We start from the raw sequence: 18334 nt of genomic DNA on the forward strand, positions 1-18334 counted from the left end.
ATGCCCATAATCAAAATTATCCTTGTTTATTCAACATTTTTTGCCTCCAGAAAAAAAAACTACTTGGATGATTTCTCACTTCCTTTTTTTTCTATCCGCACTAATAGATACAGCCCGGAAGAACTTCACGCAATGGTCGACTTGAAACCCGAGAAGAAGGAAGAAGACTGAGTTCTCGTTCGCGGACAAATAACGTAGAAAGCGCGGGCAAAGAATTAAAAACAAATAAAGAGCAAAATAATTGATGAATATTATGACGAAAGAGGACGACGTGATCGTGGTGTTTCGTTGATCTTATCATGGATCGTATCATTGACTGTGAGACACAGGATTACGAGATCGTACGAAAGGAGACGCAGAAGAAGAAGGCGATAAACTCATTGAAACGTGTACACGGGACTCCAGTTTTTTCAGTGTCTTCGATAAGGCGTTCAATTTTAATAAGAAAACAACAGACAACAAATATCTAAATAAATAAATGAATAAATGCAATTGCAAATCGTTTTTTTGACGAAAACAACCACGAGATAAATAATTGAGATATGTTGTATAAACATATCTACCAGTAAAACCACGGAATGACAAACACAAGTCGAATCGGTCGTATGTACCAAAGAGACAGGGTCCGCATACCATTGGTGCCTAAAAAGTAAAAGAAAAGAAAAAGAAGAAGCAAGAAATGAATGAATAAGTAAAAAGTAAATGATAAATACCAATAAACAATTTAAGAAAACGAAAAATATTAAAAAGAATAAATGAATAAAAGTAAAACGTAAAAATTGTGAATTTGTTTCTAAGTGATTGATTTGCCACACAAGATTTTAGAAGATATTTATAGGAATGAACTCGACAATTTATACATATTATATATATATTATACATATATATTTTTAATGTTACGTGATTTTTAAGCACTCTGGCATCGAACACACAATCTCGCTCGACGATGCATCTAAATTATTTATGTCCCATCATTTTAATGAAATATGCTGCAACAACAACAAAATGATAATAGAATGAAAAGAGAGAAAAAAAAAGCATGTGTGTTATATCTCGTTGATAAATGACACGATATGTGATTGTTATTACTCTAATTTTACTACAATAAATCATTATAAACTACATTACAAACTTTATACATGTAAAATGTGTACGTTATTGGTTTTTTTTTTTGTTTTCATTCTTTCACTACCACTTTTCATTCATCGTATCACAACCGATATTATACAGCAAGTGAAGAATTTTACGATTTTGAAAATAAATCAATGAGCTCACTTCATGGTCGTGGCACTTGATCGGATTCCTGGCATCATTGCTGTACATTTCTTAAACGCAGTTATTCGCGGTCACAAAATCATCGCGATATAATCTCAGTCGACACTCCCATTTTCACGTTCTCTAATGGCAACCCAATTCGTTATTTTCATGCCAACGATACACCATTTTTGGTTTGAAATTCCCTCTTTTTGTGGATTCCCCGAAGAAGTTTAAGGGAAATTGTCAGAATTGAATTCCTTCAGTGATATTCGATCGACTGTGCAGGGAGTCAAGTGTTCTGTGAATTTTAGTCGTACAAACACTTGCCTTATCAACAGTTGGGACGAATTTTTCACGTCAGTGAGCTACTTTATCTACAGTCGATAACAACTGCAATTTAAAAGATTTTATCGTCGCATTTAATTTCCGGTGAAGAACCATTAAAACTCAAATCGCGGACCATGAGAACCATAGAAGAAAAAAGGTTGTCACGTTCAAATTGAAAATTTTTATACAACTTTCTAGGTTATGAAATGCCTCCTTTATGAATTACCAGTAAATGTATAAGATTTAGAAGCGAAAAACTCCATCGACAAACCATGTAAGACAGGAAATAAAAGTTTTTTAGTTGATTGAACAAGATGAAACGAGATTTCGAAAATTTAACGCTGTTCTGAAAAATTCCGATGCTTTATCGAACCCTCATCGTTTAACATCAACAAAATATACAGGTGGGATCGATATGAGTATTTTCTCTCCCACCCCAACCCTCTCGTTGTCTCGTCGTTCGTTCTTCTTATAAATATATATATATATATAGACAAACGTTTGATTTTCGTTCCACACCCTACTCAACACAAATACAAACATACAACACCGAGACTGCACACAAATTGGTTTGATTCTGTGTGTATCATGAGACGGAGACTGCGCGTTGTCCTACTCGCGTCATCAGCTTGGATGTTCGTATCACCCCTCGCCAAATGCGCTACTCTAAAAAAATTGTATCCTCACTTTGGATCACACACTAAATAACGTGGTCGCAAAGTTATCTGTTTGTGTTTGATCGGCATATTTTTACTCATCAATCGTCTCGGACGTGAATAGAGTCGAAGACTTGAGGAAAAATATGTACACGTGGCGCAAAATGAGTAAGCATTATTTTCATTTTCACTTTTCACCTTTCTTCATACTTTTTCCCACGCATCATCGGATCTTGCTACTTTTTTTTTTCTTTCCCTGTTGCCTATGATTAATTGCACTATAAAACGTTACACTTGTCAAGACTACGACGGTCTATACAAATGATTTTTCTCCGTACATAATAACATTTTTTTATTCATATCCCTATTATTCTTTGTGATTGTTTATTGTTGACACGCTCGTATAAATGCTGCAGTGTCGAATAGCTAAAATCCTTCCCATAATACGCAGATGTTTACCTTTAGAAGCAAGTGACAGTGGCGCTTACTGAATGTTTTGTTTTTGTTGATGTACAAGCCTGTTTATTCTTATGGGGGAGAAAAATGAATCTCGAAAAACCTGATGCACCCTATGAAGATAAAAAAAGTGACGGGCGCTATTTTTTTTTCTTTTGACGCTGAAATCTTTTCTGATTTTTTATATTTTCTTGAATTATGTCTCGGTGTAGACTTGACGAGATGTCGAAAAACAAAAAATTTACTATTATCGAACTGCACTTTTTTGTAACGGATGAAATTTCAGATTAATAAATCACATATCCGAACTGTACGATACGAGTGAGTGTATACGAGTGAGAAAAAGATCAAAATGACGACAAGGTCGAAGGAAAAAGTCGTCGCGGCTTTTCGCAAACTGTTTCGTCCATCGGAAAAAATCGGTGAACAAGATGTTGCAGGTAGCAGTTCGACGAGCTCGCCATCGAGGCGATTACTGAGCCGTCATCATCGTCCCGATGCGGTAACTCCTTCCGAAGCCGCTTTACCCGAAAACCCTGGCGCTAGTCATACGGTCAGTAATTTCTTCAAATCGAAGAAATCGAACGGCAATTGTTCTCAGGTATTTGTTAGCACTTTCAATATCAATTTTTTTCCGAATTTGTTATTTTACACCTTGTCACACATACTCGTTTTTGACGATGCAATGCAGAGCTTATTCTTCATTTCTATTTTGCTTGCGAATAACAAGTGTGTATATTATATGCATTATCAGTTTTTTACGGTAGTGTAAAATTTTTTATTTTCATTCGCTATTCACGCGCGCAAATTGCCTATCGTAGAAATTTGAACATGGCGGAAGCCGGAAAAAATTTTTGACCGTTAGGTGGCACTGTAACTCAGTTCCGTTGCTGAATCAAGTCTTTTGTCATCATATACTTCCCGTGAAAAAAAATTCGGTCTTAACTGATGATTTTGATATTTTTTAAATCAATCGAAAATATTATTGAATCGTATTCCATTTAAAACCATTTACAAGTGAAATGTCTTATTCGAAGTAAATCAATTGAAGATCTAAGTGCTTAGCAACAGTGCCAAACTTTAAGCAATAAAAGTTGACAATATTACAAAACTACTATTGAACTTTACCATAACGGGTTGTATAGTTCTCGATTGTCCGAGCGGATGTAATCGATCGAAACTGATCGAGGCTTGGTCTAGTTTGGTGTCTAATTGGCGTGGAAACCTTCGCTAATTCTGCATATACCGAACATAAATAATGTTTTAATATCATCGAGAAACTTTGACTAGTGTCGTTTGCAAAACGTTTGAAATACGAAAGCTTTTTATTCACCAAGAACGTGATTGAACCTGCGAGCACGATTAGCCGCCATTAACAAAAATTTAAAAAATTTGAACAATTCCTCGTTCCAGAATTAATAAGACTTTGCGCTCACAAATTGAAAATCCTAATGGATCCTATCAAGAAAAAGGTATACAACAACGAAATTTTTTTCTTTCGCAAATTTTCATTCGATTTCATAAGATATTTCAGACTTGACAATAGATTTGGAAAGCAATCTAATCATGGTTATGAAAATATCCATTTTTCGTTCAATTTTCAATATCTCAGTATAAATTTATCACTTTCAGAGGATTACATTTTTTTTCTAATTTCATAATTATATACAAACGTTTTTGGGTTTTTATCCAATCTAATATCCAACGGATAGTACAAAAAGGTTTTTTTCTTATGATATTCTTCAATTACAAAAATACAAAACTGCCCTTCCCACATCCAAAAGTTGAGGGGCTTCGATAATGGAAAAGATCATTCCGCTATTTTCATTTTCTACACTTTCCAAAACTTTTTGGCACTTTATTCTGAAAAAAATCAATTTTTACTTTTTGACACAATGCACATTCCAGAATAATAAAATTGAGGGATTCAACTGATAAACATTGAGTTACTCAAGGGAAACACATTTACCGAATATATTCTCGAAATTTCAGATGATTGGAATCCCGGAGAGAGGTGTAAGGCTGCGTCGACTAATGAAAGAACTCAGTGAAATTCAGAGAACTCAGCATCGTCCGGAATCAACATTCACAGCTGAACTTGTAGCAGACAATCTTTATGAATGGCACATACGTTTGCACAAAATTGACCCGGAAAGCGAGCTTGCAGCTGATATGATAGAATTGGAAATTCCGCATATACTTTTGCATCTGATATTTCCAGAAACGTTTCCCTTTGCACCTCCTTTCATGAGAGTTGTCTCACCAAGAATCGAGAAAGGTTTTGTTATGGAAGGAGGAGCTATTTGTATGGAGTTGTTGACACCTCGAGGATGGGCCAGTGCTTACACCATTGAAGCGGTTGTCATGCAATTTGCAGCCAGCATCGTTAAGGGCAAGGTAAACATTGTATGATTCTGAAATCACGTTTAACCTTATCAATGACGAATACTATGAAATTGAAATAAATATCGAAGAGACGTAATACTTGATGTTATTTTATAAGAACGTTTTAATGAATAAAATCATTATCGGTCATTCATTTGGAGATGAGATCTGCCATCGTGATAATTTGCGGTTTTTTATTTCTCGATAAAGGGAAGAGTGGCAAGAAAACCAAAGAACAACAAAGATTTCGACCGAAAATCGGCAGAAGAATCTTTCAGGAACCTCGTGAAAACGCACGAAAAATACGGCTGGGTAACACGACCTTTGGCGGAGGGTTGATGGACGTCATGCTCAGAAAACTTTATTTTCCCAGACTAACCATTGTCGTTGAAATGGTTCAAACAAAAAATATCTTCCTTTATTTACAACAAAACGCAGAAAATCTGTCCGGTTTTTCTTACCGGGGAAACAAAAACATCATTTTTATTGTTCGCCAAGATGAAAAACCATACATGTGTAATGATAAGATAATGATACACGGAACATTCCGCGAGGTAACGTGCGCAGGGCCTATCGATAATTCTAGCAAATGACCTCATGCTAATTTTGGGGAAAATCTCGTTTCCGAGCTATTCACTATCTTCTATATTATCTCATTGAACTGGATCTAGTCCAGTTTCTATTCTTATTTTTCCGAAATATACGCACACCGCGAGAGTCAGAGATAATATTTTTAATGTTAGCAAACGCGATAACGCTTGATAAATCAATATTTTCAACCGTTTATTATCGTCCATCGATTTGACGATAAGAAAAAGTGATAAGAGATGTAGAACTATGGTAATCGAGGTGTGGAATAATTCGACATCAAAACATTTTTCGTTATTTTTTTGTTTTTTATTTTATTTTATTTTTTCATGACAGATAGTCATATATGTGTGTTGAGTCAGCGAAATCAGACGGTGCTATATTGTATACGGCAATGCAATTGATTCTGATTACGTGCGTTCTAGCGAATCGATCAAATTTTCAAAATATCTAAACACTCGAAAATGTCATGTGGCCAGGTGGAGAAAAAAAATCAGAGTTCATAATCTTACTGTAATTTAGAGACAAATTATGGAAACAACGAGCTTGCACGTGCATCAACACCGCGAAGGCACCTTGAAATTTATTCATTATCGCGATTCGGTACCACGATTATTTTTTTTTTTTTGCTTCTACAGTCAAGACTGTGCGTGGTTGGGAGTGGAGAATGATACAAATAACTTGAAAAATAATTCCACTATATAATACTACGCGATATTCCATCGATGGAGAGAAAAACCAAAACATATACAATTATCGATACAATTATTGTCTTTCAATCAAAATAATGAAGAATTATTGTCTTTTTGCTAGTCATATGAAATTCCAAAATATAAGTGGGTATTATTATACTGTATGTGCCAAATAAATAATTATTATCGCCCCAGAGTCGATATAATGAAAAGTATTGTTGAATCGATTGGATAATAGTGTTGTCACAAACCATCATTGAAATCCTGAAAAATCCTTATACCATTTATTTTTCCTAATAAGAAACCTGCCAAACTTTCAATAATGCAATATCCTTTTCGACCTCGGCAACATATGGAACGGTGTACAATAAAGTCTCATTTAGTAAACATCTAATCGAAAATGCGAACAAAATTTTTTCCTCCAAAATTTCAATAGTTTGTACAGCTGCAGATGTACGAAGCCTGTATAATTTCAAGCTTCGTTCAACATCGTTTTTGGAACAAGGTATTGGGATTGAAACTGAAGAGACTTGAAACTACGATTGCGAAACGTCGAGTTTGTATAATGTTTTGTTTTTATTTTTGAGGTTCAGTTTTTTTTGTTCCCAATCCGCGGGGTAATCGACATTTTTTAATTCCAGTCCATTATGAAAAAGCTATTTTACAATTCAGAAACGTCCGGTTACCATTTCGTGTATACATTTTTCTTGTAATTTGTACTAAAATTAGGAGGGTCAGTCCAAACACTCCAAAGTCTCTTCATTGCAAAATTTTCAATTTTATGCAATTGAACGCCGCGACAGCCCCTCGAGTGTACAGTATAAACATTTTTTTTGATACGTGTAACTAGGCTTTTATCGAAGTAACTTGAATCCTTGAATTTCGAACACTTAGGTGTACCTTTCGGCCCGTAATATGAGAATTGACAAAATCCCAACGAAGAAAAAATTTCTTTTCCAGTCGTAAACAATTACCCCAGCCTGTTCGGACTCGCCCTAAAAACTGCCCCAAAGCACCTCAGAGGATCGGCGTCAATACGAAATCCCGACGTCCCCATTTTTGTTAAGTATTCAACGGATGTCTTTTTAATTTCCTTAAAAATTTTTATCAGAGCATAGCCAAGATATGGAAAAGTAAAATACGTGTAAAACTGATTTTGTAGTTACATGATCTCATTAACTTTTGGCCTTATTAGGCGATCGTAATTATCATCGCTCACATCGCAGTTGTAAGCGTAATTAGCTTACGTTTACCCCTGAATTTAATCGGTGCTTGTATAACAATGATTTCTAAAGTACCTTAGTGTATTTTTGTATATAAACTACCTTAATCGTATTGTCGTAAAAATCACACTCGCCGATCGCATCTATCCGAATATTCATGCATTTTTCAAATTTCTTTAGGCACTCAAAAACGCACTCTCGAGTAGTGCGTGATCCTCTACGAATGTTGCATCTCTTTGCACATGCGGAAATGGAAAATCTATTACGAAAAAGCAAATTTCATAGCCACATGTTCGTGAATTGTTCACTTTTAAAGTAAAAATACGAACAGAAAGTTCACTCACAGATTCAATATGCAACAAAATAATTTGATAAAATTTTATCGAAAAATGTTTGCAACTTGATGAAAAATTGCTTCAGTAGATCTCCGAGACCCAGGGAACTTCAATCCTTATGATTCATAACGAAATTGACTTGGTCGACATGCCCTTCGTAAACAATAGAGCAAATAGTGATCGTTTTCCTTGGATTTTAAAACTGCGTATAAATAGTCACATTTCAGTTAAGGGCGGAGAACTTCTATTCAGTGGAAAAAAGACCGAATTTTAAGCATTTTTTTAGACGCTACAGCAAATCAATTTTATTGATTGTGACATTATATTAAAATATTGTATTATGATGTCACAACCAAAAAATAGTTTCGTATTATCTGTAGCGTCTAAAAAAATTCTTAAACATTTTTCACCAAATTGACGTTACCTCGCCCTTAAATTGAAACTGTGAGTTTTGGTCTCACTCGGTGATATTCGAGTGTATTTCCTCTTGCATGTTCTGCTTGTCTGATAATTGAGATTTTTTTCTCTCACTTCTTTTGGCTCTACATCCAGAAGAAATGTTCTATTGAAGATTTTCACGATCGAATGTATAATCCTATTTTATAACTTTGTACAATTGAATTCGTGAATCATTCATCCGTTTTGCAGACTTCACTACAAGTAATTTAATTCTTGAGCTCAATGAGCTCATGAGCTTAAGCAGCGAATTTTTAATCGTAACATTTGTAATGTTGGATCATATATATTTTAATTGCTCAAAAGCTCTAACGTTATTGCTTTTCAGGTTCGAATTGACGATTGGTTAAAAAAAAAAAAAAATTACAATAAACTCTAATTATAGGGTTACTCCTAAATCGGCCTAAATATTCGTTTCTCTAAGAAAATCTATAAAAAATCGTCAGATCCTCGATGCTCAACAAATTTTTAGCAAATTAATTTTTCCTAAATACTAGCAAACCAAAACAAACAATCGCCAGCACATTTGATTTTGCTCCGGTTTTTTTTCGCGAATAAAAATGTTTACTTCGGACGGTTGTGCTCTGGGATTAAGGCTCCGGAACAAGCAGCAACTGTCTCAATAATACTAATGGCACTTGTGGTCGTTCGAGTCGCAATATCTTCGGAGTGGAATGCTTGAAAAAGAAAACAAGAAAAAAAGGAGGATTTCACATGAACGCGACGTAACGTTGTGTCTTCATTTCATAAATAAATTAATCATTTTGCTATTTCGTAGTCGCGATATCAGTCGTTCTTGTCCTCTTGAACGCACATGAAAATCTTTGCGCAGACCGTATTAAGTTTTTCTGAAATCAATTCGAATTGAATTATTAGCATTTTTATTAGCAGTCTTACAATAACAAATAACAACTTTCGAATATCTTCGAAGCTTTTACACTCACCCGATCCTTGGACAAGCCATTTTGGTTTATTTTGCCATTGGATGAAAATCCAATAGACTGGAATGCCGGACAGGATTATTATCATTCCAACGCCAACTTCCCAAGGCGAAACGTAGCAGGGAACCGTAACCAGGAATAAACATATCATAAGAAATATGATGGGCAGAACGAGCGATACCTAAAAAGCAAAATATTTAATTAAATAATGAAAGTTTCATGTTCGATTCACACAATCGTGCAAGTCAATTCGCCAAAAAAATTAATTGATTATTAATACGGTCGGTAAATAAATTTGAAAAACAGCTTTCATTGCCTTTATTTTTTGATGTGACTTTATTCGTGTTTTGAAAATGCATACCTTTATGGGTCGCTCGAGATGTGGCTTTTTGAACCTGAGCCAGAGAAGGCCAGAGACCGATAGCGTGGTAAATAGTGCCTCAACGAAGCTCACATAATTGATCAGCGAATAGACATCCTCTATGATCAGCAGGGCTAGTGTGATAATGCACTAGAGACGGAAATTATAGTTTAGGGTCTCGATCAGAGGTTTTAGTGCACGTAAAAGTGAATCCACACTGACGAAATCATTTATTCGATATTTCAAGTGAAAAAGTATAAAGTTGGAGAGAAAATAAATTAAATTAATGATGAAGAGAAATAAGTTTTTCATCTTTCTCCATTTGATTTGAAAAATATTTTAAATATTCAAGAAAATTTTTAATAAATGTTAAATAGAGTAAACAACCTTTCAATCTCTCTTTGCTTCGTTTGGAAAATATTCTCAAGTGCAAAAAATCAAAAAGTATCTGACGAAGAAAGATCTTCCAACAAGTTTCTCTTTTCAAAAATATTTCATCACAAACTGATTTGTTTTTTTTTTATTTATTTATTTTTTTAATCATTTCTTAAGGACTTTAGCTCGAGCTCGAGATTTCTGATGAAGATTGAATAAGAAAAGATCAAGTTAGCGGATCATATGGGAACAAATTACACGAAGTACAAAGAGTAAAGTAGCAAGGCCAAATGTCGTACCGAGAAAGTCACATTTCACAGGGTCTCGACGAGACTCTATGAAAGCTTTCATTCAGTGAGTGAAATTGAATTGATTTCAATTCAATTCTCAATATGATTACGTCGTACGTATGTGTGAGGCCGAATGATCATGTGTACTCGTAACTTTATGTATTGTCTCCATTCATCGTTCAACGGTCAACGAACTACCAATTTATACCAATTTGTTCACACATGTGTTGTCATAGCATTTACCTAATTAAATCGTACTTCAAATCGTTTACAGATAAATCTTGAGAGCAATATTTGCAAAAATAGTCTCGCCGTTAATTTTCGTTGTTGGGAATGCGATGATCGAAACAATTGAAAATTTAGGCGAAGTGATAACAGTGAAATTAATTAAGGAGGTCGATCGAATAATTTGTGTTAACTTTTCATCATCTTATCTCGTTGTTCAACGTATACAAAAATTCACAAAATCATTGAAGTCATGTTTGTACTACGAAAATGGAGGAAACTGTGAAAAGTCGATTTTTTTTTTTATATTCTTACCGAATTTTTAACAAATAATCTCGGTTCGTCTTTTGCTGATTTTCGATATAATATTTCAGACAAATATTTGCTTTGCCTAGAAATCAGACACTCGACAGAAGCTCCGCTTGTAACAACAGAGTCTCGATATGTAATCGATCCTGTGTTTACAAAACACTTAAAATCTAATACTTTAAGGTGCGATATTCCACGCGGCGCGAATCATCCTACGAGCAAGTGCTTCCGAAGAGATTGTTATTACTACGTTTGTACTCACGAGAAAGATAAGAGACGGCATCGGCGTCAGATTTTGTACGTTTATGAGCGCAATGGCATTCGGCAAATGCCCGTTTCGGGCTCCGACGAAAAATAACCGTGCGGATGCAAATATCGCTCCGTTCAAGGCACCGAACGTCGAACACGCCACAAAAAATGGCATTATCCAATGCATCACTCCCAGTAATTTGTTACCAAACGTCTGAAAAATATTGTCCATTGAAATATCGATTCATTTTCGTCGATCCATCATTTTTAAGGAAAGGGGCGAGTCCTTAGTAAAAAAAAAAAATCTAGACACAAAATTCAAGTCGAATATTCAAAAATTCAAAATTTTCTCGCCCAACTTTCTCCAGCTCCCTTAATTTCTACAATTTACTCAATTTTTCTTCTATTCACCGTAGATCTAAAATCATTTCACACCTGCAATGACGTTTGACAAAGACATTTCCCTCAACAAGTCCTAACGACATAATATCCTCGATTTTAAAATATCCTACACTTGTAAGACTTGGATATGTGTAAAATTTGTGAAAAATAAAAATAATATTGTGTGTGGTGGTCACGCAACCATGTTATGTAAATAAATCACGATGAAATTGAGGAGAAAAATGATCGTTCGGTTCTTCACGCGTATAAATGATTTGAACTTTCGATCGATTTGTTTGATACTTCATTTGATAAGATAAAAAAACAAATTGAGTGGGACTGTTAAAACAACTTGGTTTTCTCACGTTTTATGATTTTTCGGAAGGGAAATATAATCTAAAAATATTCGGAATTATATGAGAAGGATAAAACTTTTATTGAAAGCCATCACAAATTTTGAAATAATATAAAAAATGTAAAAAAATATTGTTCAAAAGAGTTATGACAGTTTACTTACGACTGCGACTGCGTTTGAAGCGAGGATCTCATCCTGCGTTAAAACAACAAAATATGCAACATTTGCAAGTACGTAAATGACCGTGATTAGTGGCAACGATATGCAGATGGCTTTTGGCAAATTCCTGAAACGTAAAAATTGAATGAATTCATCGAATATGCTCGAGCAAAAAGTACGAGCGATGTGCCAGTATTGAGAAAACACCAAAATTCCATTGCTGGCGAATTTGAATTTTTTCATAATTATGAAGTGGATGAGAAGACAAGAAATTCGTTTGAGGTAAAACCAAACGCGAGAGTTCAAAAAACCAGCTAAAATTGGACTGGAAATAAAAATTTTCAAACACTAACGAATTTTAGATTCATTGGATCGTGGATAAATGATTCAAAAGCTTCGAGTCCAGCCTAACGCGAAAACAGGAAGCCGAACAAGTGTGAATTCGGGTCATGGAATTTCTATATTTTTCCATCGATTTTCCGTCGCGTTGGACCAACCGGGTTCGATCAACGTCAATATCGCATGATATTTTATCAAGTATTTTACTTGTAAGGATTCTGCAACTCTTCCGTGACGAAATTGAGATAATTCCATCCGGAATAGGAAAAGAGACCGGAGTAAATGGCGAGCGCAATGTAGCCCGGTTCGGTGCTGGTGCCGGCCATCGGTTTGACGAAATTTTCCGTGTGGCCTAAACAGAGCCACCACAAACCGGCAGCCATGATAATAACGAGCGCGAATATTTTCGTCCCCGTAAATATGTCCTGGACCCTCGTCGCCCATTTGACGTTGTAACAATTGATCGCGGTCAGTAAACCTGAAAATTCACAACGTCTTTGCGTATTTGACCTTCGGCGACTCGAAGCTGAATTTCCGAATGTCAAGCGAGCAAAAAAATCTTGCGAGAATACAAACAAACGAGAATTTTCTAAATTAATGTTTTTTCTGTACAAATTCAGATCCAAAAAGTCTTCGTGAAAAACGAGCAACAAACGAGAAGAATAAAAATGTCTAATATTTAGGAGCGAGAAACAAGAGCTAAATTTAACTCGAGGACGATAAACCTCCGAAATTTTAAACGCGATGGAAATGATCCGCATCCGCAGAGTTGCCAAAGTCGTTAAAGCTGAATCGTTGTACGAGCAATATTATTTTGAGATTTAATCGAAAAAGTGATTTTTACACATTGTTCCAAGTATCCGAGTAAGTTACCACGTCAAATATTTTTCGAGTATAAAGAATGTTTGAACGTAAAAAAAGTTTGAAAAGTTTCGAAAATTCATGTACGAAAAATCATTTTGCTTCGTCATCGTCCCTTTTGAAAAACCTTTTTTTTAACTTTTTCCCCTATAAAAATAAAATTCGATAAAATTTGCTCAAAAAGTTCTAACAAATGGTTGGAAAAATCGTGAAATATAATAATACAAACATGTAATTACGGCTGCCAGCAAGCGTACGGCTTCGTAGGGTGGTTTGCAGCCGGGCCAAGCCGGTTGCAGTATGTATTGGGCAAATGTGAGGGCAGTTATCGCGTTACCAGTCGGTACTAGGATGAACAGAGCTACCCAGAGGTAGAGAAACGCAGGGAGTGGACCAAATGCATCGCTGATGTATGCGTAATCCCCGCCCGATTTCGGTATCATCGTGCCTGCAATTCAAGCACGAATATTTCAGATTTTCTACACATTTTTCTCCGCCTCGAAAATACCAGAGATTTATGAAAATTATTTTATTCCTAGTTTCACTTTGTACTTTCACGTACGATCGTAAAGAGCACGATTATTATTGGATAAAGTGAAAAAATACTGAGCGATTTGTGAATTTTAATGCCACGCAAATCATCGTTTTCTTATGAAAGTTAAAAAAAAAAAAAAATAATTCGTCCAAGACTCGTCGATACTTTTTTTGGAATACTCGTGAACCGAAGCATGAAAATGGGAATAAACATAACTCGAGAGATGGTTAGAAAGTGAATTTCCATGTACCGTTCGTCTTAGAGAGGAAATAATAATGAAAATACGAAAAAATATCGAATTCTTAGTGTGCGGGAAACAGCGGTTCGTTGACTCCATCCTGCCGCGAGGCAAATGCGTCCGAATAGAGCAGGTGAATGAAAAAGCATGACGCAATTCTCACAGTAGTGTCAGGCACACGGTACAGGCATATGAGCACCTCTGATGGCTCTGATAAGCCAAGAATATCGATTAAAATGTACCGACATTTTCGTTGAGTTTGGAAAAAAAAATGGGGGTCCACGTGCGCGATACGTGACGATAGTAAAGCGTGTAACGACGCAGCGGTTTAGGTTAAAATGAAAGAGAGAAAATCTAAACGTTGACAGCTCGTTAATTCTAGTATTTAGCGTGGTGCACAATTTAAGAATATTTTGTGTCTGCCATCGTTTTATTTTATTATTAAAATAATAGTTTTCGATTTTAAAAAAATTGAAATATTTTCATGCAAGCACTGGACAAAGGTAAGATGCATTGCTCGAGGTTTTAAATTCCGGTCAACAAAGCAGTGGAACGTTTATTTTTATGGGAAGAATAAAAGAAAAATGTCCGGTAAAGGTTTTTCATTATTCAAAACATATGGCAATCGATGTGTTGGAGAAATATGGAAATTCGGAAATTTTGCTCGTGACTGTACGATAGTAATTTAAACGGCGGGGATTTTCGGATTTGGATTCATCTCACGCGAGTCGCGGAGGATCCCCGAATATGGGTCTGTAAGTGAAAAAAAAAATAATTTCTATGTTTGGGTTCGATTTGGGACCGATAGGTGTCAATGTTTCCGAAAATAATGATAAATTGCGAATACTCACCCAGTTCCGCATAGCACAATGCACCAACGAGTGATAGCACACCGGAAAAAATCCATACGATAAGTGCAAGCCCAACGCTGCCGCTGTTTTTGAGTACTCCTCTAGGGGAGACGAAAATCCCCGAACCGACAATAACCCCGACGATGATAGCAACACCGTCCAACAAACCGAGTTCTTTTTTCAATTTAATACCGCCGCCACCGGTGTCGACGGAAGTGTCATTTTCGGCTTTGACAACAGATCGTTTTTCCGGAACCGGTGCAACTTTATCAGGCATTTTCGCTGTTTTTTTATTATCCACGATTGTCGATTGTAAAGCGACGAGTTAAAAATTTGATGTAAAATTGATTGTAAATTTATAAAATTGTCGAATTTTATTGCACGATAGTTTGTAAATAAAATGTATAAACAATCTAGTTTACAATAGAATGATGCAAGAATTGACATGCGCGGGTTGCGAAGCAGCCTTTACGAATGAGATTAACCCGAACGCGACGAGCGAAGACACGCTTAGGTTTTTCGCTGCTTTTCGATCCTCTGCTCACGTTGAACAGTCACTACCGGCGTCGTTACATCCCGCCTTTCGTCTCCGGGCGCTTCTTTCTCACAGCCAGTTTTCTCTCTCTCTCTCTTGGCCCCTCTCCCTCCTTCGCAGTCGTACAAACGCACTCCTCGGTTTCGTACGATCGACTCTTATCGACTAGCACACGCTACACAAAAGACACATGGGGCAGAAAAGGAGATAGAAAACACTTGGGTACGTAAACATCGAAGTGTACAAATTTGTGTGACCTCTTGAAGGAGGAGAAAAATAAGGAGGAGGGATTGTTTCTACTAGCCGAAATCGTCAACGCACGTTTCTCTGTGTCGTCTTCAATTTGCTTCGTTTCATGAAACACGTGCTCAGGATCCAACGCGCCCGACAACGAAACCGTTGCCTCGAAGGCTCCCCCATATGGACAGCAATAATATCATAACTGTTCTCGCCTTCTCCGGCCAATTACGCGAGAGTTTGTTACGTACGACAGAATTAAATAAACTCCGAATCACTTAGAATTTATTCAAAAACCATTCGACCTGGATTGGCCTAACGTTCACTTTTTCGATAAAGCACTTGTATACGTGGTTGGGTTAAACACCGGTTTTTGTCACTCTTTAGTTCGTCCCGCCTCCGCCTACAGTTAAAAGCGCTTGGTATCGGCGAAATTTATATTGATTCGAAAATGTTCATTGTTTATTTTTGTGTGATAATCTGACAACACAAGCACGACAGCGTTACCGAATAACGCATCATTTTTCTTCAAACAAGCCCCCGATTTATCGTCGCTCCCAGTTTTTTCATAACGCTTCAAAAATTTGAAATTTTTTTTTTTCCAATTGATAACACAAAACTTGAGTTAACGAATTTATATGCTAATTACTAGTTCGTTGCGCGTCCGCTGTCGCTCGAGAACACTCACGTATTGGAGATGCACCTGCGATTTCATGAACTCGAACGTTGGGTCAGCATGTTTTTTTTTATTTTTCACTCCACAATTTATTCACTCGTGTCGCGATTGATGTTTGGATAAATTAATCGCGACGAATTCGACTAATAATCATGATAATTCCTGGACAATAATCACGCTTCCGAATCGCATAAATTTCTATTATCAAAGATCACGTGATCCGAGTGAGTTGTATTTTATATTTTTGAATTACCGGAATAATTGACTATTTTTAGTTTCCACACGTATGACCTACAAAGCACTAGCTACAGCGCGTTCTTGCATACAATGTGTGATTTTCTTTACTCGGTGCTCCTCCAAAGAATCGGAAATTGCGGGAATTCATACCGGGCTACAGATAATTCATTACGTGTGAAATTACGTGGACATGGCGAATGAGTCTGAGATTAGTCAACAATAACAATGCGATAACATAAAACTCTTGAAACTCGAATCACTCGAAGCACGTGAATTTTTTTGCACTTCATTGAAAAGTTTCTTTTTTCTATGCTGTAACTTGGATTCTGATCCTTGTCATCGTTGCGCAGTGCGACGACAAATGAGCCAAAATATAGTAATTCGTGATAGCGAGTGCTCGTCGCGCACTGACCGCACTTAGAGTAACAGGCGGTGGAACATTTGCGCTCAGCCCTCAGGAGTTATCCCTCGACACTTTATGTATATAAATATATATTCCATACGTTTAAAACCCAAAAGCCCGCGCCAACAGCGTAGCTGTTCATACGATCATATTTTATCAACGAAATGATTAGGGAACGTGCGCCATCTGGTGACGGGATGTACAAGCAACAAAAATAAATATTGCATCCGAAAGGTTGATTTTCATAATAAACACGAATATACGAAAAAAGTACGTACTTGACGCCGTGCAAAAAAATTCTACATAATCGAAATGTCGGCATCGAAACACTTCACTGGATAAATTATTTGGAAAATTTGAATTCGTTATCGTTACATATTCGCACGACTGAATAATTCACGTCAGATCCGTAAAACGCGTCAAAACTGTTTTAACGCGAGTTCAAAATTTCAATATACTCGAAAATATTAATTTTTTATTTTCCCAATTACAACTGAATTTTGATAGTTTTTTCTTTCTCGATTGAACGAATTTTTAATAATGGTATAGTCGACAAAATTATCGTACCATTTTTCAGTCGAAACAAACGAGAGCATGCTCTAGCGAGTCGTTCAAAAATCAAAACATAATTTGTTGAACTGCGAGGTTAAAACCACTGGACGTGAAGAGCACGATTGCAGCGCTGCGGTTGGCGAGCCAAGGTTTTTAACGACACTTCAAAATTTATCGAAGCAGAAAATTGATCCCTGCGCCAATGTATCAAAGTATATACGCCCGTTAGAGGTTTCCGGTTGGTGGTTTTAAGTATATACGTATATAAGCATTACACGCATATTACTATATCTGTGAGGTGTGTGTGTGTGTGCGATTCATTTGACGAATAAAAGGTCGTAAATGACATTATTTCGTACAATAATGCAAGTCTGGTTGCTCCTTTTTGGTTATTCATCGCTGATTCGTTGCTCTTACCCATTTGAAGAATTTTTATGTACATATAAGTGGCACCAATGGCCTCTTCTACTTTTGCTCACTGTTTTACGCTGCTTTTTTGTCCCCCTTTTATTCTCAATAAACCATGTAGATTCGGCGAACTACCGAAGTACCGCCAGCGAACATTTTTCTTAACGTTTTTTTCCCAATGCTTCCTGAATTCAGTTCGTTCCAACAATTCGAATATTTTACCTTTTGTTCTCACTTCTTTTCAGATCGAACTCCTTTTGTGGTATTCAGAACTCGTTTTTTTCGAATCCGTTTCTTCTCTTCGACTGGCTCAACTATTCTTCGGCTGTTTCGAAATAAATTTTTTAAAATAAATATTTTCAGCATTATTTCGTTCCTTCGATTCATCCTTTTCCCAATTCATTTCACTTTTCGCTATCCTGTTTTCGTTTTCCGTCTCCCT

At 36.3% G+C, this 18334-nt stretch overlaps 3 protein-coding genes across 7 annotated transcripts in view; 2 read left to right on the forward strand and 1 right to left on the reverse strand.

Moving 5' to 3' along the window:
• Positions 1 to 1136, forward strand: part of pnt (pointed) — a 135553-nt gene extending 134417 nt beyond the window's left edge. For all 5 annotated transcript variants that reach the window (XM_043419062.1, XM_043419061.1, XM_043419063.1 and 2 more), the window contains one exon: positions 108 to 1136. In XM_043419062.1, coding sequence (XP_043274997.1) covers positions 108 to 171 — 64 coding nt within the window. In that variant the 3' untranslated portion in view covers positions 172 to 1136. The remainder of the gene's footprint in view (positions 1 to 107) is intronic.
• Positions 1137 to 2194: 1058 nt separating this feature from the next.
• LOC122410730 (ubiquitin-conjugating enzyme E2Q-like protein 1) lies at positions 2195 to 6576 on the forward strand. Its single transcript, XM_043419126.1, has 4 exons — positions 2195 to 2408; positions 2983 to 3297; positions 4689 to 5093; positions 5292 to 6576. The coding sequence occupies exons 2-4, from the start codon at positions 3049 to 3051 to the stop codon at positions 5418 to 5420; spliced, it is 783 nt and encodes a 260-aa protein (XP_043275061.1). The 5' UTR covers positions 2195 to 2408; positions 2983 to 3048; the 3' UTR covers positions 5421 to 6576.
• Positions 6577 to 6918: 342 nt separating this feature from the next.
• On the reverse strand, positions 6919 to 16936 carry mnd (minidiscs). Its single transcript, XM_043419087.1, has 8 exons — positions 14845 to 16936; positions 13450 to 13668; positions 12567 to 12837; positions 12024 to 12147; positions 11139 to 11339; positions 9678 to 9827; positions 9320 to 9497; positions 6919 to 9223 (listed from the first exon to the last, which is right to left on the reverse strand). The coding sequence occupies exons 1-8, from the start codon at positions 15119 to 15121 to the stop codon at positions 9162 to 9164; spliced, it is 1482 nt and encodes a 493-aa protein (XP_043275022.1). The 5' UTR covers positions 15122 to 16936; the 3' UTR covers positions 6919 to 9161.
• Positions 16937 to 18334: the final 1398 nt, after the last annotated feature.

This window comes from Venturia canescens, chromosome 5, assembly GCF_019457755.1.
Source record: "Venturia canescens isolate UGA chromosome 5, ASM1945775v1, whole genome shotgun sequence".
Lineage (NCBI taxonomy): Eukaryota > Metazoa > Arthropoda > Insecta > Hymenoptera > Ichneumonidae > Venturia > Venturia canescens.